This window comes from Cajanus cajan, chromosome 6 (assembly GCF_000230855.2).
Source record: "Cajanus cajan strain Asha chromosome 6, NIPB_CcT2T_4, whole genome shotgun sequence".
Taxonomy (NCBI): Eukaryota; Viridiplantae; Streptophyta; class Magnoliopsida; order Fabales; family Fabaceae; genus Cajanus; species Cajanus cajan.
In genome coordinates, this window is record NC_138522.1 from 45,311,459 (window position 1) to 45,336,792 (window position 25,334).

Genomic DNA, 25,334 nt, shown 5'->3' on the forward strand with positions numbered 1-25,334 from the left:
TAATAATTATAAAAATTATTTACGGGTCTTAAACGTTAATTTTGGTTTATATTTAATTATTGTTAAATATTTATCATTCTAAAATTATTTTTATTAATATTTAATATATTCATTTTATTTAATATGTTTGATAAGCTTCAATTTAATTCAACATCTTTCATTTCAATTTGAACACTGGTCATAATTAATTATTGATTTTGAAAATATCAAAGTCATGGTGTCACTAGAAAAAAAAAATCTGTAATCAATTATCAATTTTATAAATATCAAAGTTATAATATCACTATAAAAAAATTCTGTAACAATTATCGATTTTGTAAATATTAAAGCTATCATAAATTCTTATTGAATGTAACATTTATGTTATTTATTACTATTTAGTAGTTAGTAATTACTAATTACTAACAATTTTAAATATTATTACTAATAATTAACAATTATTTTTCGTTCCAAAATTATTCTTATATGAAATGTTTGGCTTAAAAACATATTAAATTGGTGTCCACAATGATAATGGAACAAAGAAAAATATGACACAATTATGAAAAGGGTGAATCAAAATAAGCTATATTTTTTTCATATATGGATTTAGTGAAACTAGAAAGACTTTTTATTTTGAGAGCTATGTATGCAACATTGTGTTTAAAAGGAAAATTTGTTTTAATAGTAACATCAAGCGGAATCATTACTTTGTTAATATCATATGGAAGAATAATACATTCTAGATTTGCAATACCTATAAATGTTAATGAAGATTCAACATGTAACAACATCAAACAAAGTAATATGTTAGCAGAATTGATTGCTAAATCTAAACTTATCATTTGAGATAAAGCTCCTATGACTCACAAATATTATTTTGAAGCAGTTGATAAAACTTTTCAAGATATTCTTTGTTTTGGTAACAATAGAAATTTGAATCTACCATTTTAAGGTAAAATTGTGGCTTTAGGAGGAGATTGTCAACAAACACTTCTGATTATTCCAAAAGGCACTAGACAAGAAATACTTCAAGTTACAATAAACTCATCTTTTGTTTGGAAATATTGTCAAGTTTTAACATCAACAACAAATATGAGACTTTTATCTAGTTGTACATATTTTGATGTTATTGAGAGAATTCGCTTTTTCAAATTGGGTTTTAGAGGTTGGAGAATGAATTGTTGGAGAAACTAGTGATAAACTTATGAATGTTGTTATTCTAAATGATTTGTTTATAAGCATGAAAGGTGATTCACTATCATAAATTGTCAACACTACCTGTCATTTGTTTTTAGAAATTTTAAATGATCAAACTTTCTTTAAAGATAAGGTTATTTTAGCTCATACAAATGTCATTGTTCACACCATCAATGAATATATGATGTCATTAATTCTTGGTGAAGAAATATTTAAGTTTGGATACTACTTTGTTTGCAAATGATTCTATTGATTCCCTAGATTTTGTGTATACTCCAAAATTTTTAAATACAATTTTTGTTGTAGGTCTTCCATGCCACATTCTATATCTGAAAGTTGGAATATCAGTGATATTATTAAGAAACATAGGCCAATCATCAGAATTGTGTAATGACACAAAGTTGGTAATTACAAAATTGTAAAAATATGTTGTAGAAGGAATAGTCATATAAGGTAGTCAAATTGGCGTTAATGTATATATATATATATATATATATATATATATATATATATATATATATATATATATATTATCATTAATTACTTTAAATGCTAACGTTCCATTTAAATTTCAATGAGGATAGTTTACATTGATTCTTTCGTTTGTAACGACTATTAACAAAAGTCAAGGTCAATTTTTAAAACATGTTAGAGGTGTATCTTCCAAAATCAGTTTATTTTTCATGGTCAACTATATATAACAATTTCAAGAGTTATATCAAAGAAAAGATTAAAAATTTTAGTTACTATCGATGAAAATGAAGATTTAAATATATGTTCTAATGTTATTTATAAATTTTTTAATAATTTGTAATAAATTAATATATATTTATTTTTTAATATTATTTTTAACTTATTTTTAATATTATTATATTTTATATGTATTATTATCGTCAATTTTTATTTATATAATCAATTTAATATCAAATGACCCAACTTACTAAAATAAATCATACAAGTTATAATTACGGTAACAAAGCATCACTCTAACCTCCATTAATAATAATAGACTTTCACTACTTGATAAAGACTTGAACTTTATAACAGCTGTCATAAATTGCGCAATGAACTTGATAAAAAATAATGATGACGATTTTTGAGTGTGTGAATATAAGGATATCTTTATAAAATAATGATAGTGATGAGGATATCTTTCAATTAATGCACTTTTACATAAATTTTGCAAAAATAAAAATCCAATATTTTTAAAATAATTTATATATTGAGATAATTTATCTAATTTTTTTCATTTTCTTCCCATATATTAATTGTTAGAGTTTCATAACTCATTAATATATTTCATGACTTCCTGAAATAATAATAGATTTTAAGAATCAAAATAAAAATATTAATTTAATATCAATTTTTAAATTAATATATATATATATTATAATTTTATTATTAACAACATTGTATACTTTTGATTGATGAAAAAAATTGTTTTTTATTATAAAATACAATTTATATTACATTAACAACCTATTTATATACACATTATATTTATTTTTGTTTTTATTATATTGTGTCTATTTTAATTTTATTAATTATTAATATTTATATGTGAATGATACACTGTTTCATAAAATCAATAGCTACCAATTTAAAAAGTCATTGATAATTACATTTTTATATTACATTATATTATATATATATATATATATATACATATATATATATACGAGAAAAGAAAAAGATAAATTGTGTTACCTCTCATGAGAAATATAAGTGTTACACAAAAAGTGGGTGCAATTTGGTTTAGTTTATGTCTTAAAAGTCATCCAAACTAAATAAAAAAATTAAGTGCAATTTGGTTTGGTTTTGTTACACGGTGTCACGTGTGTCTAACATAAGGAAGAATAATAAGGTTTTTCTTAAGATGTGAACCTCGTAAGTTTATGTTGTAAGAGAAAAGCTATAGACAAGTTCTTTAAAACCCAAGGAATCATTCTTCTATTCTTCTACTAAAAATCATTTCCTTACCCTTCCTTATAGTTGATCTAAGAGGCCAAGTTAGTGATTCAAAGCTTCCAAAGTTGAGAATCTCAAGTTAAAAATTGTATGAAGTTTTTGAGCTCTTCTTTCATCTTCTCCCCCTTTTCTCATTTTTGGATCGATTAGAGGTAAGGAAAGTTTATGATTGATGATTTTTGTGTTGTAGTGATGATTTCTGTTTGAATTCATTCATGTATGTCTGGTTTGGTTGAATTAAGAAGAGTTAGTAGATTGTAAATAAGTTTTGGTTCCTTGGTGGCATTTGAAGAAAACTTTATGCCTAGATATTGTATTGTGTGTTGCATGTTGGTTCTTTTTTAAGTTTTAAGAGAATTAAGCCAAAATAAAATTCTGTCAAGTGCGAAAATTCTCATCACACTGAGCATGCCTTCATGGCACTGAGCATAGTTCAAGTTAAGGGTTCTTTGCACTGATCACGCTAAGCGTGGGATTGATAATGTAAGACATAACTAAGTGAGGAACTCTTTGACTTAATCACGCCAGATGTGATAATTAGAGGCATTGAGCATGAAAACTTGGTGAACTCTCTGACTTGGTGACATCAGACACAAGATGAGTGGCGTTAGACATGACCGAGACATAGACTCTGTTTAAATGATGCTAAGCGCCAATGTAGTGATGTTGGGCGTGAGTCTAGCAGAGGTTCTCTGTCTGATTAAAGCTAGACATGGATTTGGCCACGCTAAGCGTTATTGACTTAGAGGCTCTCTGCCTCATCTACGTTGGACACAAGCAAATTGGCATCAAGCGTGGGCGAGCCAAAGGCTCTTTGCCTTAGTTGATGTCGAGTGGGGGAAAGATGGTGCCAACCATGATATGTTGAAAGCGTATTGATATTGTAACTTGCCTAAATTTTGAAGTATGATAATTATTTTTATGAATGATGATGTTCAAAGTTGCCTATAGATGAGAGTTGATTAAGTTATAAGGTGTATGTTGTTTTAAGTTGTATATTGATAATTGATGAAGTTGTGAAGTTATATGTTGTTTTAGTTGATTAAGTTGTAAAATTGTTAGATGATAAGTGCTATGATTTCATTAAGTTTATGGCCTAGTTTGAAACACTTATATCAATTTTCCTTGTTTTAGACCTTGTTTTTAACTCAAAACATATCTAAATTGTCAGGTGATCACATTTTGTCTTTGAATCATGTTTTTAGGTAACTTACAAGTATTTGGTTGTTGTTTTATAGTTTAGGAGAAAGCTAGGAAAGAAGGAAGGAAGTCAAGCACAAAGTGGTGAATTCGAAGTTGAAGGAATTTTTGGTTAAGTCCCCAAGCTAAGCCTCAGATCCACGCTTAGCCTCAGCTTGGCAGAGAATCACTGGAACAAAAATTTAGCCTTCAAGTTGAGCATGGAATTGGGGCTGAGTGTGGGAGTCCCAAAACTTCATTTCACTCCAGACCCATCCTCAAGCTTAGCGTGGCATCTCATGCTTAGCGTGGATTGTGCTGATATGTCATTATTCACATAAGACAAAAGCTTTTATGACCTAAAAGTGGGATTTTCGAGGAAAAAGGGAGGAGAATCATTCTTGGAGTCTGTGTCGCGGCTGGAGAGCTCTGGAACCTTCAAGATCAAGCTTCTTCCTTTCTTCATCATTTGTAAAGTTCTACATGTATGTGTAGCTAACTTCACCCTTGTTGGGGTTTGATGTAACTAAACTCATTCTCATGTGTAAACTCTAAGCAATCAATCTAAGTTGTTATTCAGTTTTATTGTTCTATTTTTGTGCATAATGCTTGTTATGCCTTGATCACCCTTAACTTGAACTTGAGGTTTTTAAGAGATTGAGAAATGATTTTAAACCTTTGACTTGAAATAGAGCAGCTAATGGTGCTTATTGCTAGAGATAGAGTAAATGCCATTGGTCTCTCTTAAACTCTGGTTTTTAAAGCTGGTTTCTTGGTTAAACTATGCAAGAGATTGATAGTTTAAGTTAGAAACTTAGATGCCAACTTGTAAGAGATTAGGGTTGGTTACTTTTGAGAGAGATTGATAAATTCTGAATAATAATTATTGTGAGCTTAGTGATAAACATGAGAGGAATGTTTAGTGAAGCCAAACCCCAACAATTTATTAATATTGCATTAGAATTAAGTTTTGTACTCTAAGTATTTACCAAAATACTAAAAAGAATTCTTATTATTTGCTTACATTATTTACTGCAACAAATTGCACTCTTATTGCTTTCTAGTAGCTTAATTAGTATAACAAGTGAAATTGCAAAGTGTTGCGCAAGTCCCTTGGGAGACGATACTCATACTTTCATTGAACTACTTATACGATTTGGTACACTTGCCAAGGGAGATAACATTAGACATGTGATGAAGATATATGTCTTAGTTGAGATACATAGAGGAGAGTAAAGTTGTTTAGAAATTAAAATATCTCATTATGTGGATATAAGTTATGGTGCTTTGAGAGCCCAAGTTGACAACTTTTCAGTAAGTAAGTTGACTTCTAAATGAGTAGTTGTTTTGAGTTGCATCCTCTAAGTTTTATGTGAAATTCGTATAAGGGAAAGATCGGGTTATACATGTATAAAACAACCAATTGAGTAAGATATGAAGTTGAGGTTTAAAATCTTTAACTGATTACTGGAAGGGTACATAGTATTTAAAAGATAGTTGGATGACTAATTTCATAGGAGGCTTAATTTATGCATACCAGATTTTCCAAGTTTAAGTAGTGAAACCTGATAAATTAGTTTAAGTTGTATACTTGACACTCTAAGAGACCTAACACTATTTATATTTAACCTGATTGTGATAGGTCAAACGTTGTGATTTGGTAGGGTCTAACCACTTAAATTGTTCACCTTTGTTGTAGGGGATCTCCGTAGTTGACATGCATGACAACATATTTTTTGCTTATCGTTATTTATATTGAGAATGTTGTTGTGTTAAAAATTGTTAAGTTGGGTTGTGTTGTAAGTTGTACGTGATGTAACTGGTGATAAGTTGAAAATGTGTTTTGAGATCATTTGTTGTTGTTTAAGTTACTTATATTATCACTTAATGTTGCTTTTGTATGTTGAATCTTTTCACAAACTTTCCTTTTCTTTTTTCTTCTAGTTAAAACTACATGATTATACTTTGTATAGGAGCAGGACGAGATTAACAGGATAGCTTGTTCAGCTGGTGGAGAGACATGTGGTTGATGGCTCAGTTTTGGTGATGTCACTCTAATATGACAAGTTTGTTGGATAGACGCTTAACTGACAATTAGAGATCTTTTTGTGTACAAATATGTAGTTTATGTAAGTTATATATGTGTACACAGTGTATATGTAACCTAATAAGGGGATTTATGATTTTAGTTCATTATGTTTTCAACTTAAACATATATGGAATTACATAAATGACCAAGAATTGTTGCACGAGAATCCTAGAGTAGTTGAATAGTTTATGTTTTCTGCTACATGGATCCATTCTATTTAGTGTAGTCAGGTCATTACAAATTTGAATGAATTATGAAATTTGAACAAAACTACTTTTGTAATTTGGTTTGATTCAGTTGCGATTTTTAAATTTTTTATTTGAAAATAAACTAAAAATATGTATTATTTTGTTATTTGTTTAAGATCGTATGCCAAATATAAAACTAAAAGTATAAAAATATTAAAATATTTTAATCACTTAATGTATTTAACATCAATTCTTATTTTATTACTTTAGTAAAAATATTTCTTTAATAAAATTTTAGTTATCATATTAAATATTTTTCTTATATATATATATATATATATATATATATATAGTTTCTCAATTAAAAAATATATATTTTTAAATGTTATAAATAATTAATAACTTTTCATTCTAAAATTCAATTGAGTAGCTTGTAATTTTATAAAATATCTTTTAAATATTATAACATATATTAGGTTGGAAAACAACATAGTAGCTTATAATTTTATAAAACACCTTTTGGATTATGTGCCAATTTTGTATATACTTGTGTCATGTATATTTGAAAGAAAAAAATACTTACAAATAAGTGTAATTTTGTTTGGTTTTGAGAGATTTAACATTTCAATCCAAAAATTGAATCAAATTGTGCGATTTTGAAAATTTAAAAATTAAATTGCTAATTTGTGATTTTATATCTTTTTCGATTTTTTGGATTGATTTGTAATTTTTCATTTAGATTGATTTAGTTTTAAACACTCCTAATTACATTGCTTTTAAAATATATAATTTAATTCATTTAACTTAACATCTTTAAAGTAAATTACATGCTTTCTATTGAAAGATACAAATATTGCATTATCCCCTTCATATGTTAAAATATAAAAGAAAATTATACTCTCTATGTTCTCAATTATAAATAGAAAAAACTGTTTTTGCACATATTAAAAAAAAAATCAGTTATCTACATTAAATTTTATTAATCTTATAATATTTTTCTTAAATCTTCTCTGTTATAAATATTAAGAGAAGCGGTACAACTAAAAAATTATACATTAAAGAAAGATATTTTTTGAAAAATATTGTTAAATAAGAGAAAAGTAATAAAAATTTGCTTATATAAAATAAACAATATATTTCTTTTCTTCTTCTCATAATAGAGAATAAAATGAATAATATATAAAGGAGTATTAATCTTTAACATATAAGATAATTTTGTAATGTAGAATTGATTTTAATTCCACTTTTTAAAGATATTTTTAGAGTTTATCCTAATTATTATTAATAGTTGTCAAGCTTATTAGTCCGATTGATTCTAAATTTATAATTTCTTGGCCTAATATTATTTATAAATTACACATCATTTAATCTTTGCCAATAAATCTGTTTAGATAAAAAAAAAAAAAAAGTACTTTTATTTATTTATATTTTGTATCTAAACATACTCGCCATAAATCTTTAGGTGACATCTTATGGTTGATCGATCACATAGAAGGAAACGGGTTAAGCCTGGGAGAAGGGACACAAACTATGGGGTGAGCCCTCGGAAGAGTGATTCCAGATTTCTCTTCCATGTCCACTGTGCCATTGCCATAAACCTTCCATTGGAAACACTGAATCATAACAGCAAGATTGACATGCACAACCTGCAACGCTAGAGAAGTGCCAGGACACACTCTTGTTCCACTCCCGAACGGAATTAGATGATAATGTTGTCCCCTAACATCCAATTGACTCTGACTCGGCCCATTTTCAATAAACCTCTCTGGCCTGAATTCAAGTGGGCTTTCCCAGTGTATGGGGTCCCTACCAATAGCCCAAACATTGATAAATAGTCGAGTCTTCGCTGGAATATTATACCCACAAACTACATCACTTCTTGATGACTCTCTAAAAATCAATGGACCAGCTGGGTGAATCCTCAATGTTTCTTTAACAATGGCTTGCAAGTAAGGAAGATTCACAATATCAGATTCTTCTACTATTCTACTTTTCCCAATCACTGAATCTATCTCGTGTCTTGCCTTCTCCAACACACGTGGATTGTTTATTAACTCTGCCATACCCCATTCCATGGTTACAGCTGACGTGTCAGTCCCAGCAACAAGTATGTCCTAAATATTGTCATTAGAAACAAAATACGTGCGTGCATTGCATTTAAATTATGTCATGAAAAAAATCAAAACTAAACTGCATTAATTTCCTGAATGGCTTACCATGATGAAGGCTTTAATGTTGTCTTTGTCCAATTTCATTTCAGAATTCTCATCTTCGAATATGTCCAACAAAACATCAAGCATATCCTTAAACCGACGTGTTCCACCCGTTTCCTTGTTCTTCCTTCTTTCCTCTTCACGCTCCTTTATGATTCTGTCCATCACGGCGTCGAACCTGTCGTGAATTTCCTTCAACCTCGTGTTGAATCCCTGCAAATCAAAGCTCTTCAAGAACCAAATGAAGTCCGATATGTTGAACTTCCCCACGAGCTCTGCGGTATCCGCCACTAGCTTCCTCATCTCTTCGTCTTCGTCCTCGTTCTCGGAACTCGTCTGGCTCACGCTCATTCTCGACACGATGTTATTCGAAAGCGTCATGAACTCTCCTCCGAAATCCACAGCTTCACCAGCTTTGTGGAGCACGCGTTTGATGAATCTCCGAGTCTCTTGCATCCTCACGGGAAGGAACATGTCCAGCATGTGGCCACCGAGAAGTTCAGACATGCAGAGTTTCTTCAGGAACTTCCAATAGGGTCCGTAGGGTGCGAACAAGAAGTCTTGGAAACCGTAGGTTAAGGCCTCAACGGCGACGGTTTTAGCGGGGCGGTTGGAGAAGGAGGTTTCGTGAGTTTTGAGGAACTCTTTGGCGGCTTCTGCGGTGGAAGCTACGACACAAGGGACTGAGCCAAGGAAAAGGTGTATGATGGGTCCGTAGCGGATTGAGAGCTTGTGAAAATCTTGGTGTGGTGTTGGGGAGAGAAGGTGGAGGTGGCCAATGATGGGAAGGGCTATGGGACCTGGTGGAAGAAGCGTCTTGTTTTGTTTTCTCCACAGTATGGATGCAAAAAACACAATGGTGGAGACCAAACACAAGAGCAAGATTGGAAAAGCCATATCTTGAGTACACAAAAGAAACTCAAAAGTGAGACTAAATAGACATCCTCATAATCTTACCACTCATCTACAACTTCAGATCTTTATAGTTTGTACTAGCTGGAGTTTTTTGACTAGTTGAGGAGTTTGAAAATTAGACTTATGAAAAAGGGTATAGGGTATATTTAGAGAGCATCGTTTCTGAACTCACTCCAGAACAGCCTTACTGGTCAGTAATGGGGGCTAGCACAAGTTGCTGCGATGCAAGGTCTACTTTGAATTCTGTAATTTAATTGTTTTGTTTGAGCAATAACTTTTCATGAATATATTTTAAAATTCACTCTTTTTAGTAGTGGGGGCTGGGCTATATCCAGTATATTCATTTTAAAATTATCATAGCTAGTAAGTTGACAAATATCTTTATGGCTTCAATTTTTATTTTGAACCTAAAATAACAGGCTGTAAATCACATTTGGACTTGAAACCACATGAAAGTTAGTCAACCATTTTGCAAACCTCAGACCCGGTTTGTGATTAATATAGATAATAAGAATGCCACCCTATGACCTTCTTTATACAGGCTATAATTCCTATTGGGAAAAGAAGACAACTTGGATGTAATAATCTAAGTGTTTATAACGTTTTTAAATTTTTTTATTTATTTATCAGAATTGAAGTTTCATTTTGATGATCTACTTAATAAAAGTTTGTATTAAAGATGGTACCAAAGTAAAACTCGAATTTTACACCAAAAACAACTAAGAAAATACATTCAGTGAAATTGATGAAGATGATGATGAACATTACAGAGAAACAAGGAACCCAAATGTGAATTTTCAACTTTTGATTACAATCACTGGGGAGGGAATGGATCAAGCCTAGGCAATGGGACACAAATCAACGGATGAGCCTTTAGAAGAGTTATCCCGGGTTTCTCTTCCATGTCAACAGTCTGTTTGCCTCCTTTAACCTTCCATTCAAAGCACTGAAGCATAGCAGCAAGGTTGGTCTGCACAAACTGCAAAGCCAGTGAGGTTCCAGGGCACCCTCTTCTTCCACTCCCAAATGGAATCAGGTGAAAATGCTGCCCCCTCACATCTAAAAGGCTCTTCCCACTTCCCTCTTCACTGATAAACCTCTCTGGCCTGAACTCGAGTGGGTTCTCCCAGTGATTTGGGTCCCTTCCAATAGCCCAAATATTAACAAACAACTGAGTCTTTGCTGGAATCTCATAGCCCCAGATAGTGCAGCTTTCAGATGATTCTCTAACAATTAATGGACCCGTGGGGTGAATCCTCAGCGTTTCCTTGACTACAGCTTGCAGGTAAGGAAGGTTGACAATGTCTGATTCTTCTACTATTCTACTATTTCCGATCACAGCATCAATCTCTTTTCTTGCTCTCTCCATCATATGTGGGTGATTAATCAACTCGGCTAGAGCCCACACAGTTGTTAAGGCTGCAGTGTCTGTTCCTGCCATAAATACATCCTGCAAATTTAAAAAAATACATAATCAGTTTTTTTTAATGTTTAACTCTAGAGTTTAATTTATATACTCTATCAATCTTTACACTATTCATAATAAGTATTGTTTTAGAGTAATAAGTCAACAAATTATCATACATATCAATTTAACAATTTGTGATCAGATGAGATCCTTTTACATTGTAATATGCATAACCTATTTTCTCACAAGTTTAACAAACTTAGTTGTCAGTCCCTTATTTGCATCATAGCAATATGGAAGAGTAGCAGTCTTTGAAAGGAAAATGAAATTTTGGTCAGAGATTGCCTTACCAAGATGAAGGCCTTTATGTTCTCTATTGACAATTTTATGTCAGAATTCTCATCATAATGTATGTCCAACAATATATCAAGTAGATCCTTGATTTGACCCTCTCCTCCACTTCCCATTTCATTTCTTTTCCTCCTCTCTTCTTCATGTTCCTTGATCACCTTATCCATCATGGTATCAAAGCTGTCCCGAATTTCCTTGAGTCTTTTCCCGAACCCCTGCACATCCCAGTTCCTAAAAAACCAAATGAAGTCCGACACATTAAACTTCCCCGTCAGTTGTACAGTGTCATGCACCAACTTCCTCACCTCTTCTGCTTCACTCTCATTTTCAGTACATGTTTGGCTCATAAGCATCCTTGACACGACGTTATTTGAGAGTCTCAATAGTTCTCCTCCAACATCAACAGCCTCAACTGTTGATATACAGATAAAATCTTACATTATTAGAACAAGAGAATTAACATTAGTTTATAAACACACATAAAGTTTTCATTGGTTCAAGGTCTTTTGGATGATGATTAAAAGCAAATTCACGATAATTTAATTCCAAAGTAAATAATATCATTCCAATGTGAAAACATTTATAAATATACTGTACACAACAAGATATAATAATCTTCTTGAAAAATATATCTATACAAAACAAATACCAAACCCATCATCACCTTCCTTCCCTTTCCCCAGCATAAGTCTCAGAAACCTCAATGTCTCCTGTCTCCTCACAGGAAGAAGCTGACTCAGTGTGTGACCCCCCAGAAGTTCAGACATGCATATTTTCTTCATGAACTTCCAATATGGTCCATATGGGGCAAAGGAGAAGTCCTGAGAGCCATAGGTTAGATAATCAACTGCAGAACTTTGAGGGCGGTTGGAGAAATGTGTTTCGTGAGTTTTGAGGAATTCTCGGGCTGCTTCTGGCGTGGAAGCTACGACACAGGGCACGGAACCAAGGAAAAGTTGCATTATGGGTCCATAGCGGGTAGAGAGCTTGTGAAGTGCTTGGTGAGGTATTGGAGCAAGAAGGTGGAGATGTCCAATGATGGGTAAGGCTAATGGACTTGGTGGTCTATTAGTCTTGTTCTGTTTTCTGTTGAGTATGAATCTAACTACAATTGTGGAGACTAGCCATGTGATGAAAAGTATGATGTAGCCTTGGTAATCAGCCATGTTTGATTTGATCTTTTCCAAGTAAACGAAAATTTGTTTCTTGCCTCATATATAAGAAGGAAAGGACTTCTTCCTCCTGACTCTAGCGTGAACTGCTTAATTTCTAGTTTATGTTTGATACTATTTTTTTGTTTTGGAAACAGACATTTATGTATTGCTGGCCGGCAACATTTTAGTTTTCAAACAAAGACATTTTGATTGTGACTAATAAAAACGTCACCCGGTTGTCTGTGTTTGCAAGGAAAGCTCCATTTGTTGAGAGATCATAGCGGTTCAAGTTATATTTGCACATGCTGATGCACGGAAACAGAAGCTTGACGTACTTATAAAAGGTATCTGATTTAATTTTAATTTTCTGCAGGTTGAAATTTAATCACATGAAAGCTTGATGTATATTGTAAAGAGTGTAAATTGAACAGAATATTCAAGTGAAGTTTTGTATACTATTATGACGTACGTATTAGTATATTATTGAAAGAGCTTGGGCTTTTAGTAATGATTGTGAATATATAGAATAGAATAATTGGTGATCGGGTGCATCAAAATTAAATCATATTAAGAGTGTTTAATTTTTTTTAATCTGCGACGGCTACCATTTTTATTTACGTCCACTTTTCGTTAGGTTGCATCACTCGAAAATAATATATGAATAATGAAAATCAAATCTCTTTTTCTGTTTGTCCTTTTTAGTCGGCTAATTAATTAAACGATCTTAATCCTTCTCTTGTTTTTTTGTTCGGCTTATTCCTAACTTTTGGCATTATGATGTGATATGTGTGCTTATTTACTGATGAGAGCAAATCCTCATTATTTGGCATAAAAGTGTTGACAAGTTAGAAAGTCACATTTAGATGGCAATTAATGATTTTACTTTTTGAAGTAAAACAATTTACTTTACACAACAGTGGTACCCTTTCATAACGAAGACAATACAGTGTCAACATATGATATATCATAATGTGCGAAAATGCACTAAGTTGGGCTAAAAAGGATTAAAACAAGTAACAGGGTAACAAACAAGAGGCTTTGCCAATCCTGCAGAAAACGAAGACCCTTCTTCCATACTTACCCCATCTTTGATTTTCCACTGAAAACATTGGATGAGCGATGCAACTGTCACATGTATGACTGTTAAGGCAAGTGAAGAACCAGGACACCCTCTTCTTCCAAACCCAAACGGAAGATACCTGAAATCACCACCGTCCATTGCAATCACACGTTGACCTCCACTCCCATCAGTTTCTTCCAAGAACCTCTCTGGTTTAAACTCCTCTGCGTTGACCCACACTTGAGGATCCCGCATGATGGCGTAGACATTGATCAGTGTCCGTGTCTGGCCCTTTACATCATAGCCGTTGATGCTGCAGTCCTCTGATGATTGTCTAAGAACAAACGGTGCCGTTGGATGGAGTCTCAGCGCTTCCTTCACAACAGACTGGAGGTAACGCAGATTTGGAACGTCTGATTCATTCACCAACCTGCTAGTCCCCACCACTGCATCAATCTCCGCCCTCACTTTCTTTAACACTCCTGGATTGTTCAAGATCTCCGCCATGGTCCATTGTAACGCCGCTGAAGACGTGTCAGTTCCTGCAAGGAAAATATCCTTTCAACACACCACAAAATTAGCATTACTCACTTTGTAATATTCCACTCATGTGCTACCTTACACTTTAAATTTCAAGAGTCAAGTATTAAAATTGGTTTGCATACAATAACAGAAAAAAGTTGGTCTAGATAATAAGGATCAAATTCATATCCCACGAAAGATGCTAAATAATTTAGCGACCAACTTTTGGAATTTAGTGACTGAAATTTAGCGTCTAAAACGACTTTTTCTTGTAATGAGAGTTTGAATCCTGCTATCAAGTATTCTTTGAGTCTTAAAAGCTATCCTTAGTTTGTGATATACAATAAAACCATAAATACCCATAGGAAAAGAAGAACTTACTAGGAAGAAGGCCTTGATATCATTCCTGGTTAACCTGACTTCAGTATTTGGATCTTTACAAACCTGCAATAGAATATCCATCATGTCACATGTATGTCCTCCATGTGCTTCTGAGTTTTTGTCTTCATGTTCCTCCAAGACACGCTCCAAAACCCGGTCGAATTTGTCAACTATTTTCACAAGCTTCTTCCCAAAGCCAAACAAGTCAAACTTTCCCAAAGGTCCCAACACCTCACCCATGCTCAACATAGCACCCACATGCAAAAACTCTCGAACCAAGCCAAGAATCTCCTCAGCATCATTAACTTGGTCGAAGCAAGTGGTGCTCATAGCCATCCGACACAGGATACTGTTGGTCAAAGCAGTGAGGTCAAAGCTCAAATCCGATGCCCTTCCTTCGGTGGAACACACCATAAGAGATTTCAATAGCTTCTCTATCTCATGCTCTCGTATGTGCACGAAGCGTGCAAGCTGTGAGCTTGAGAGCAGTTGAGTGACGCAAAGTTTTTTAATGAAGCGCCAATAAGGGCCATAAGGGGCAGTGACGAAACCAGAACCTTTGTATAAGAAGTACTCGGAGGATCCAAACTGGGGTCGGTTACAGAAATTGAGTTCGTGAGTTTTCATCACTTCTTTGGCAACTTGCGCGTTGGAGACAACCACGCATGTTGAGGCACCTAAGCGAAGCTGAATGAGAGGGCCATGGCGAAGAGCGAGAGCTTGGAATGATTTTGGTATGACTGAGCCTAGAAGGTGAAGGTGGCCAATGATGGGAAGTCTTGGTGGACTTGGTGGGGTTCTACTATTTTTGCTTCGTGTGATAAGGGACTTGAAGATAAGAAAAGCTATGGTGGAAAAGAAGATGAAACACAAAACAGTAGCACCAGAAGCATCCATGCATGGATTCATTCAGGCGTGGTGGAAACTGAAAAGCCTTACTAAGTTGCAGAACTTTCAATACGTCTTGCTTAGACCTTAGAAGTTAGAACGTCTCTATCGTGTTGGTGATGCTAAATTTTCGATGCATTATATAAATAAGCTTAGTGATATACTAATTAATTCACTACGTACGATTACTCCATCTTATGTTATTGTCTCTTGTAATGAATTATTAGTTTTTTGTCTCTCAAATCATTGGCCACTCCATCAAAAGTTATAACTAACAAAGTAACACATTAAGCCCCATAAACACCATACTCCATAAATTTGATCTTATATGGTTCCAGGTTCCAGGTTCCTCTCTCAATAACAAAGCATAAAGGTGATACTTACACTATCTATAATATGCTTTACTAAAACAACATATCCATGTTTATAATTTTGAAAATTATCAAACATGGATGAAAGTCTTTTCTTTCAATTTGTTTGCAAAGTTCATCAACAAATTTTTAACATGACAAATATATAATTAATATTTTTTATGTGAACTCAATAATTAATATGGGTTTATTTTTTGTCATCGACTATCCGGCAATAATAATGTATTTTTTTTTTAAACCATGACGCAACTGATGGCTTTATGTAAACCAACTAGGGTTAAATAATAGGGAAAGTCAGAAGCGAATGAGAAAAGACATCAAAAGGTCCAACACCTCAATTATGAAAGTGGTCCTCGGTGAATTAGTCGTAAATAAAATAAATATAAGTGATGAAGACATTTCTTTTAATAAATATTTTTTTTGGTTACATTTTTTGATGATATTTTTACATATATGGATTTTGTTTTCTTCTTCAGAGCAATACATGGATTTGTTAACACCCATTTAACCTTTTAGTTTAAATATAAGTTATAATTGCAATTGTCTTAATAAAATGCATTCATTTTGTCTTAAAATATAAGTCATAAGAATTGTTGATGGACGCCCATTTATTTTTTAATTTCATGTTAATAAGTTATAATTACAATTTTTTAACTATACTTGGTGTAAAAATGAATATACACAAAAGTTAGTTTATTAACACACTCCTATTAAAAGAACAAAATAACTTAATATACAAAAGATCTTAATTTTGAATATGATCTTATCTTTGAATATTGTTATTATCGTTGTAATTGTAATTCTTGCTTATAAAAAAAACTAAATTATATATTTTAAAGTAGAAATATTTAGTCTATTTAATTTTAAGAATATAAAATTTTGATTTTTACATCAAATTGACATATATTAATTGTTAAATTTTAAAATTTAGACATACTTAAGTTATAAAACATTTAATAATATGACATTTGAAAATAAAAAAAATTATACAAATAAAATTTATTAATAAAATAAATATTAATCACTTTTTAAAATAGATACAAACAAGTATATTTTTATATGTAATTTTTATTCTCACATATCTTGTCATTAAATATAGCATTACTTAAATAATGACACATTAATAAAAAAATGTCAAAATCTAATGATTAATGAATATCAAATTGATCATAGAATCAAAATTTTATATTTTTAAAAATAAAAAGATTAAATATCTTTATTTTAAAATTAAAAAATTAAATTTATAAATCAACAAAAATAAACAAAAAAAGATTACCATTTAAAATGAAAATATGACTTTAACTATAACGGGGGAAGATGGATAGCCCTCCTTATAAAATCTGCAGGATCTTCTAGCAAGATTTTCTATTTTTACAACAGCACGTGAGGCAACTCTGGGAAGACAATCACCATATTCATGTCGGCTAAACTCCATTGTACCATCATAATGAAAAGCTGAAAAGTAAATCTTCAAGTGCATCAAGTGTTTGTTTATATGGGGGAGTGGGTCCTCCTTTACAAATTACATCAAACACTACTAAATAAGTAAATATACGGATCGTATATGAAAAGAAGAAAAAAAAAGTTTTGTTATTTATACTTCCATTATTTATTAAATACACCTCCTATCTTTTTTATATATAAAATTACTTAATACATTTTCTTTAAATAAAAAAGATCTCAATATCTAAACCTCTATTCTGAAAAGAATTTTAGTAGATAAAGATTATTTAATACAGATTTTTTTTTTGTTGAAAATATATGGTTATTTTGAGAATAAATTGAATTATATTTGCAGTTATTTGTATTGAGAGAAAACATGGGGAGCATAAATATTATTTGCGTTTACTAGGAGGCCTCGCGCTCCACGCATCTAATAAAAAATAAAAGTAGCCGCGAAACGTGTTATGTGACATTATAAGACAGAGGCTTTGGTTACTCTGAATGTGTGTGCCTTCAGCTCCCATGGCAACCTTAATCGGTAGCCAATACTACTGTCTCTTGTTCCTTCTCTGGTTTGTCTCTAGTGTAACCTTCTTCATGGAAAGCTTAGGCCACGTTAAGTTTCTACATGTCAAAATATTCCTATTGGGTAACAGATCAATGTCTTCATCACTGGCTCGATGCTGGAGCCAATTATTCACCCCAATAATCCATCTTGGCCTTTATTCGGACTTACCCACTACACAGATGCTTGCGCTTGCTTTTCATTCCTAGTAGCTACCCACTACTTAATCAATGTCATATACAAAAGGTTCATAGCGTGCTTCTTATTCAAAGTTTCAACAACTCCTACTCTCAGCGATTACGTTTCTGTAATTTGTTTTAACGTTTTCCAACATTCTGTCTTGTTTGGATTTTATTTTGGCTTCAATGGCATACCAATTGTAGAATAAATGGGAGCGTGTAAATGCCAAAAACTTCCTCTGATATGATACAAACCAAACATTCGTTACACTTTCTATATATTCATCAATTATAGCGTTTCATTACACAATAAATTTGAGCTGGACTGCAGTGTGCAGCGCGCTGCAATTTATTTTTAGCACATCTGTTTCGACGTGGTTTTGATCGAGTCACACACTTTGATTTGTTTATAAAGCTGAAACCAAAATTAATTTTATGAGTAATTGTTTAAATGAGTTTTAATGGATATATGTGTATGTATATAATTCAGAATTAAATAGCTAAAATTTGCAAATTTTTTTACAAGAAAATTAAATAACTATATTTACAAAAAAAAAAATATTAACAAAATATGTAGTTTTTGAATGTTGAAATAAAATGCATCACCTTAATAAAAACTTGGAAAATAAATATTTCACATGACAACAGGGTATCTAGAAAAAGGTACGAATTAATAAGAGAAATAATTCAAACTACAGATCATAGTGTAATCATTTAACAACTGCAGCTATTCATCATCTTATAAATAAGGATATACGTAGTTGGTGTTTTTTCTTTATATGGTTTATTGTGGAGTATTTCTGTCAAATACGAAAACTAATCTTCTTTAAGTTTGAAAGACAACTAAAGTTTTCTATGTTTGCAAGCTAACCTTCTTTAAATTTGAAAGTACTCAATAAGTGAACATTTCCCCTTAACTTATGTTTTCTATGTTTGCAAGAATCAGTGGTGGATCCAAAATCTTAGATTAATAGAGATATTTTTTCTTAAAAATAAAAAATTATTATTATTATCATTATATATAAAAAAAATATTAAACATAAATATCAGTTCAATATATAAAATTAGGAGATACATTTAATCATTCTCATTGTAATTGTTATGTAGCTCCAGCGCCATCAACAAGAGTTATGGATAAGGATTTGACTCTAACTACTTATCAGTAAAATTGGTGTTTTCTTTTTGGTACGTAGTTGGTGTTTAATTACAGCTATAGTATTGTAATTAAGTAACTAGCCGAGGATGGAACGTGAGGTTGTGACTCGTGCACGTCGTAGGATCTCCAACATATACGGCAAAAAATCATGAAATAGATTCTGAAACAACTAATTTCTCACACCGAAAATATATATATTAAGGGTATACATGTGGCATAAACATCACGAGTCTAGTTAATTTTGATGAAAAACATCATGTTTAATAACTATATACTCAAGTTGAGGGCATCCAAACATAGTGTATTTACATCAGCGTCTGAAAGATTGGACACGCGTTAAACTGAAACATTAATAACTAGCTTAATTTTAAGATTTTTATGAATATAATTAGCATAGACTCAAGTTGAGAACGCGTAATGCATTAGTTAGCTTATGTTACTATTATTCAAGCTCACCTACACCTACTCATGCTCGCTTCTACCGGATCTCAGGGGAACTTGTTACACCTGTTTGGTTTCTCGTTTCCACGAGATCTCAGATCAAGCACAAAATCACATCAAAAGTTCAAAACCACACTAAAATATTCTACATCCAAAATTGTTCAACGTGTGACCAACCACACTAAAATCCAAAACCATCGGGCAAACAACTAATATACAAACGACAACATGGAATAATGAAATGCTTGCATCATGGAACCATGTTGTTTATTAATTAATGACCTTTTCATTGATAGCTACAGTTCGGATTCCACGTCCATCTTAGCAATGGAACATAAATGGCTAGGAATAGATTCTCTTGCTTATCACGTGGCAAGTTTTTTATGTGGAAATAGTGGGGTTCCACATGAATCACCGTGGAGCTTGATGGTGCACCATGTGACTAATTCAACAAGCAAAATGTCTCCACTAGTAGAATAACAGATATTCCTTCAGATATACAGCCTTTTTCTTTTTCTGTTCAAGTTTTTATTTATATAAAAGTTTTAACAAGTTTGCGTCTTATAATATAATCTGTTAACTGTTGAGGGCTAAGGGTATGTTTGAATATGTGCTTGTAGAATTAATTTTGAATCAGCGTAAATATTTGAGACCACATTACTCAACATGCTTCAAGACGAAGCAACTTCATGTGGTTTCTACTGCCTTTTACTCACTTAGACCTGATTTTGCTTATAGATGTGCGATTCAGATTACGATTTAAACACGCGTAATTTTATGCAATTGATTTTAAATAAATGTGAATTTGTCGTAATATGATTTTTGTTTGAACAACGTATATTAGAAAATTGTTTAAGATATGTAATGTTATTTTAACTTATATTCAAAATTAATTTTCAGTGTATGATTATAAAAATAACTCACCCAAATTCATACCGGACATTATAGCAAGTCTATTAAGAAAGAATATACTTGGAAGTTGGAATAGATGATGACTGAAGTTAAGATTATGCAAAAGTTACTTTTATTTACCTCAATATGATTTGGAGTATGTTTGGTTTCACATTCAAATGACTGAAATCATATTTGTAGTATGTTTGATTATTAACATAATTGATTTTAAGATGTGAAAATCTTATCCGTTAGTTTCTTCATCAAACAAAATCAATTATAATTATACATTTAAAATCAATTCTGATATTAAGTTTGAAAACAATATTTAATATAAAAATCAAATTCATATCTTTTATCATTCAAAAGAAAATTAGGTTATTTTTATTCATATTTACTTAAAATCAATTTTACAAATTCACACTAATTCTAAATCAATTATATCAATGCATATTCAAACACGCATTTAAGTCTGCAACATGAAATCATGTTTCTAACACATCAAAACATCATGATCAATAAAAAACACAAAACAAAAACAAACTTCACACATCTTGTGGATCAATATCAACTTTGTTATGTATAATTGTTCTAAACATGCATGATTTCAAATTTTGATGAAATAGATTCTTAAAAAATTTACTAATTTTCTTATTTATATATAACTTACTGAATAAACTAATTTGACTGCAAAAGTTGCTTTCAAGAAAGTAACAAGTACTAAACAAGTGTATTAGGGGGTGTTCATGGATTGATTTATTAGATTAGTTTGGATCGAATTTACAAAATTCATTTAAAACAAACCAAACAAATTAATAATGAGTTAGTTTGATTTTGATTACTTGGTTTTCCTTTGAAAAAATGGCAAATTTTTATTTTTTTAAATATAAAAATACATTATTTCATTCCACAATGTAAATATAAACCTATTATTAAAAAAATGTACATTACAAATTTGAGTGTAAATAAAAAAGTAACATCATCATGCAGTGGGCAAATACTAGGTATTTCTTAATCAAAGATTGAGATTCAAATTTTAATTTACATACAAAGTTACCAATGGAAGTATTACTTTATATTTAAATCAAAATTCAATACAAGAAAGTTATACATCCTTATTATACTAAAAAGAAAAAAAGAACAAAGGTGATTAATAAAATATTTCTAAATACTAAAAATTTAAGACTTAATAATCTATTTACGTTTGATCCCCTAAAAAGTTCATAAATAATAAAATTTTACTCGTCGACTCACCATTGAGATAAAAATGAATTAATGAAGCTCTATTGAGTATTGACAACCCAATAATGTTTTAAACCCTAAATCACACTAACTAATTGAATTGAGTCGACTAAATTGAAGTATATGAATTGAAGACTCACTACTTTGATCCTAAGAATCATACTAATATTCAAAAATCGAATCCAAGAACTGATAAAACGGCTTTACAACTTTCTAAACCAAATACAATTTTATAAAAGGATTCAATTTATTATAAGAAAGAAGTGACAATATCCTCCAATGTAGTTTTTAGAAGTATTTTTACTAAAACTATGTAGAATTAAAAAAAAAAACTTATAATTCATGAAATTTCTTTTTAATATATTTTAATAAATTTTAATTAAATTGTCACGTGATAAGATATTTAAAAACTTAATTAATCTTTTTTCCCAACATGCCTATATTTAAAAGAATTTATCATTAATAATATGCATATTACCATGTAAAATATTGAACAATTAGTGTTCAAAAATCATTTTTATTTGCGAAACTTTAGATAACTTCAAACAAATTTTGGCAGGTAGAAGTGTTATGGAATAGGTGTGGATTAATTGATTGATCACAAATATTATAGACGTAATATAGTCCAGTCGATTTATCACTCGAATTACATAATTGACTAACGAAATTGACCTGAATGAATTGAGTAAAAGTGTGTCAATTTTTTGAGATTTTATAACTTTTAAAGAAAATAATTTATGTTGTAAATGTTTTGGATGTTTTTTATAAAATATAATCATTCAAACAGTTCTGAATTTTTGCTAAATATACTCAATCATACCGTTTGACCAATAACTTACTAGTTTGACAAATAACCTATTAGTAATTACTCAATCCCCTAATCGTGTGGAAAATTGAATTAAGTTTGACCAATATTGGTCGGTGGCGGAGTGTGTTGGTAACTTGGTATGGTCACTCTTGACTAGTAATATAATTTTTTTTATATAATTTAAAACATATTTAAATGTATGTAATTAATTTTCTATAAGGCATTTAAATTATAGTTAAACTTTTAATCATTATATTTTAAAAAAATACTTTTAATTTTCTTTTTATATATCAACGTAATAGTAGTTTATCATCCGTCACTACAATTATTTGGATTAGTGTAATGATATTTTACCCTTAAATTAATAACAAGCATTTAAACCTCTTTACAAAAAGTCTTTGTACAAAATAATCTTTCGGGGCCACATTTCAACCTTTAATTAATGCCTTCGCCAATTCAATTATTAACCCGGTCTTGAAAACAATCATACAGATCAGAGAAAGTTTGTAGATTTTACTCCTAAAGATTAGAAACGACACACCTGCACTCTTGTTGCACCAACGCCATTTAATAAGTGGCACGTGAGCTTGTAGTCATGTTTAGACTGTTTTTATTGCGGACCTTCCAAACGGGGCAAAAGCACAATGCTACTGAAACAAACACGTAAAAAAAAATGGGTTGATTATGGATAGCAGAAATAACACATTGGTTACCATGACATCCCTGAAAATAAACTTTTAACAGACCTTCGGTTATTATAAAACCATTTTGCAAGCAGGTCCAAATCAAGTTCAGCTTCTCTTCTGCAACAAAGATGGTGGAATGGATTTTTATGAGTGAAAACAACATTCCAAGAAATGGAAAGTTAGTAGTTGTACCCATAAAATCAAGCAACAACCTCTTTGCACAGTTTAACTCACTTGTCAAAAAATGGGTATATCATGATTAGCAGAAAATTCATTTTCATCGGAGTCCTCTGTTACCTCCATTTCATCACATGTTAACTAGTAAACTCATTGATTGTGCGTGTGCTGTTTAATTTAAACTAAACCATTTACCAAAAAGGCCAAAACCAAGTTCAGCTACCCATTTGCACAAACTAAAACCTGTTTTCTTATTTTTAGCAGACCTCGAGTTATAAGACACGGTTCCATATATGACAAAGGTAAGACAAATCAAGAAATGGAGTGAAGTTTGTACCCAAAAATGAAGCATTAATCTTCTTGAACACATTATCAATTGGTACACAAGTATCATCCCCAACTGAAAATACATCGAAAATATGTACAGGGCCCGGGGATAACAACAACTACCCCAACCAAACCTAACCAAAACCATCAAAGAATGATGGAAAAGATAATAGGGCATGCTATCTATCAACCTGCTCCAAGAAGCTCTAACCAAGAAATTAGAACAACTATAAAGAATATCAATCTTGCACCTTCAAGTCGCAGATGCAAACTAAGCAAATCGAAAAACACTATCCCAGCTGAATCAACCTCCAGAGAACAAATTTTAACTCGCCTGCGCTGCAGCCTCTGGCTCTGTATAATCCAATCTAAGTTATTTTTTTTTATTATTATTTTCTTCGAATTATTCAATTATCCAATTCACCTCATAGACATCAAAGTGCGAACGCGCTTTTCCCTTTCTGCTTTCTTGGCACTGGGAGTTCTCTTGAGCTTCTTCAACTCTTCACGAACAGCCTCCTCAACTTGGTCAATGTTGTTGAGAAGCTTCTTCTGCGGCGTGAGAGTTTCCGATTCCCCTTCGGGAAGATCAGAGATATCGAGAAAAACCTTGGGCGCTTTGCTCCCGAGAGGTGTTCGGAGCTTAACACCAACGGATTTGGGAGATTTCAACGCAGAAACCCTAGACGCTGAAGCTGAGGCGGACGCGGACGCAGACGCAGACGCAGACGCAGGTTGAGAAAGTTCTGGAAGCAGTTGAGTCTGGGCGGGAACAGCGTTCTCAGTTCGCTGGCCTTGGTCTTCCCCTAACCTAGCTCTCCTTCTCTCAATGGCCTAAACGCAAAAGATCGAAATGAAGCAAAGAGCGAAACAAAAACGAAAGAAGCGAAACGACGTGGCGTTTTGGGGTTTAGGGTTAAACTTACCCTAACGACGGCGGTGATGTCGCGGAGCGGGGTGCGGGGGTACCAAGGAGGTAGGAGGGAGCGTGAGGGAACGCGCGGCCTTCCGCGTCGGACACTTCCGGAGGGAGGAGTGTTCTCGGAGCCCCGCGCGTGGAGAGCGCGTGCGCGGGAGGCGGCGGCGGGTGTTCTTGGAGGGGGAGGAGAGTGGTCGTGGAAGATGAGGGCGGCGCGGCGGCGGGCGAAGATTGCGGCGAGGTCTTCGGCGGGGAGTACGCGTCGGTCACGTGATTGGGGCATGGCTGGAGGGGTTTGGGTGGTGTATTTGCGAGAGCAAATATGAAGAAGGAAAAGGGTTTAGAGTTAAGACCGTAATGGCAAATTTTTAAAATTGAAAAAGGGCGCACTTATATCAAACTAATCTCTCTCCAAAATGAAACGGCCACTTTCGAATTTCAAATCCCCCAATGGGCGGGAGATCCTCTCCTGCATTCAAATTTCTTCCCCTATTCTTTCTTTTCAAATCTTTGGGCTTTTCTTCCACCGCTAACTTATATGGGCTTCCCAATTCACCTGATTTCGCTTATGTTTTTTCCCTACTTTTCCACGCACATAAACAACACCTAAGGGTTGGGTCAAAAACAAAACTAT

The 25,334-nt window shown here is 32.3% G+C and overlaps 4 protein-coding genes and 1 long non-coding RNA gene across 5 annotated transcripts; 1 reads left to right on the plus strand and 4 right to left on the minus strand.

Annotated features, from left to right (window-relative positions):
• Nucleotides 1-7,998: 7,998 nt before the first annotated feature.
• On the minus strand, nucleotides 7,999-9,989 carry LOC109797803 (cytochrome P450 93A3). Its single transcript, XM_020357942.3, has 2 exons — nucleotides 8,820-9,989; nucleotides 7,999-8,717 (listed from the first exon to the last, which is right to left on the minus strand). The coding sequence occupies exons 1-2, from the start codon at nucleotides 9,711-9,713 to the stop codon at nucleotides 8,088-8,090; spliced, it is 1,524 nt and encodes a 507-aa protein (XP_020213531.1). The 5' UTR covers nucleotides 9,714-9,989; the 3' UTR covers nucleotides 7,999-8,087.
• Nucleotides 9,990-10,545: 556 nt separating this feature from the next.
• Nucleotides 10,546-12,656, minus strand: LOC109795690 (cytochrome P450 93A3-like). The gene is made up of 3 exons (XM_020355186.3): nucleotides 12,155-12,656; nucleotides 11,490-11,902; nucleotides 10,546-11,181 (listed from the first exon to the last, which is right to left on the minus strand). Exons 1-3 carry the CDS (start codon nucleotides 12,654-12,656, stop codon nucleotides 10,546-10,548), a joined length of 1,551 nt encoding a protein of 516 aa, XP_020210775.1.
• Nucleotides 10,897-13,148, plus strand: LOC145959091 (uncharacterized). The gene is made up of 2 exons (XR_014434720.1): nucleotides 10,897-11,016; nucleotides 12,215-13,148. It is a non-coding gene; the product is annotated as an uncharacterized LOC145959091 (long non-coding RNA).
• A 366-nt stretch (nucleotides 13,149-13,514) lies between these two features.
• LOC109796357 (cytochrome P450 93A2-like) lies at nucleotides 13,515-15,603 on the minus strand. The gene is made up of 2 exons (XM_020356033.3): nucleotides 14,608-15,603; nucleotides 13,515-14,262 (listed from the first exon to the last, which is right to left on the minus strand). Exons 1-2 carry the CDS (start codon nucleotides 15,514-15,516, stop codon nucleotides 13,639-13,641), a joined length of 1,533 nt encoding a protein of 510 aa, XP_020211622.2. The 5' UTR covers nucleotides 15,517-15,603; the 3' UTR covers nucleotides 13,515-13,638.
• An 8,176-nt stretch (nucleotides 15,604-23,779) lies between these two features.
• On the minus strand, nucleotides 23,780-25,184 carry LOC109797847 (protein POLYCHOME). The gene is made up of 2 exons (XM_020357998.3): nucleotides 24,708-25,184; nucleotides 23,780-24,615 (listed from the first exon to the last, which is right to left on the minus strand). The coding sequence occupies exons 1-2, from the start codon at nucleotides 24,981-24,983 to the stop codon at nucleotides 24,202-24,204; spliced, it is 690 nt and encodes a 229-aa protein (XP_020213587.1). The 5' UTR covers nucleotides 24,984-25,184; the 3' UTR covers nucleotides 23,780-24,201.
• Between the last annotated feature and the right edge of the window lie 150 nt (nucleotides 25,185-25,334).

What these genes read in the sequence shown, in the direction of transcription:
- LOC109797803 (XM_020357942.3), bottom strand. Translation starts at nt 9,713, where the DNA reads ATGGCTTTTCCAATCTTGCTCTTGTGTTTGGTCTCCACCATTGTGTTT. An exon ending in ACATTAAAGCCTTCATCATG is followed by an intron (nt 8,718 to 8,819) that starts GTAAGCCATTCA and finishes GACAATATTTAG; the next exon opens with GACATACTTGTTGCTGGGAC.
- LOC109795690 (XM_020355186.3), bottom strand. Translation starts at nt 12,656, where the DNA reads ATGGCTGATTACCAAGGCTACATCATACTTTTCATCACATGGCTAGTC. An exon ending in GCTGGGGAAAGGGAAGGAAG is followed by an intron (nt 11,903 to 12,154) that starts GTGATGATGGGT and finishes GTATATCAACAG; the next exon opens with TTGAGGCTGTTGATGTTGGA. An exon ending in ACATAAAGGCCTTCATCTTG is followed by an intron (nt 11,182 to 11,489) that starts GTAAGGCAATCT and finishes TTAAATTTGCAG; the next exon opens with GATGTATTTATGGCAGGAAC.
- LOC109796357 (XM_020356033.3), bottom strand. Translation starts at nt 15,516, where the DNA reads ATGAATCCATGCATGGATGCTTCTGGTGCTACTGTTTTGTGTTTCATC. An exon ending in ATATCAAGGCCTTCTTCCTA is followed by an intron (nt 14,263 to 14,607) that starts GTAAGTTCTTCT and finishes GTGTGTTGAAAG; the next exon opens with GATATTTTCCTTGCAGGAAC.
- LOC109797847 (XM_020357998.3), bottom strand. Translation starts at nt 24,983, where the DNA reads ATGCCCCAATCACGTGACCGACGCGTACTCCCCGCCGAAGACCTCGCC. An exon ending in ACATCACCGCCGTCGTTAGG is followed by an intron (nt 24,616 to 24,707) that starts GTAAGTTTAACC and finishes TTTTGCGTTTAG; the next exon opens with GCCATTGAGAGAAGGAGAGC.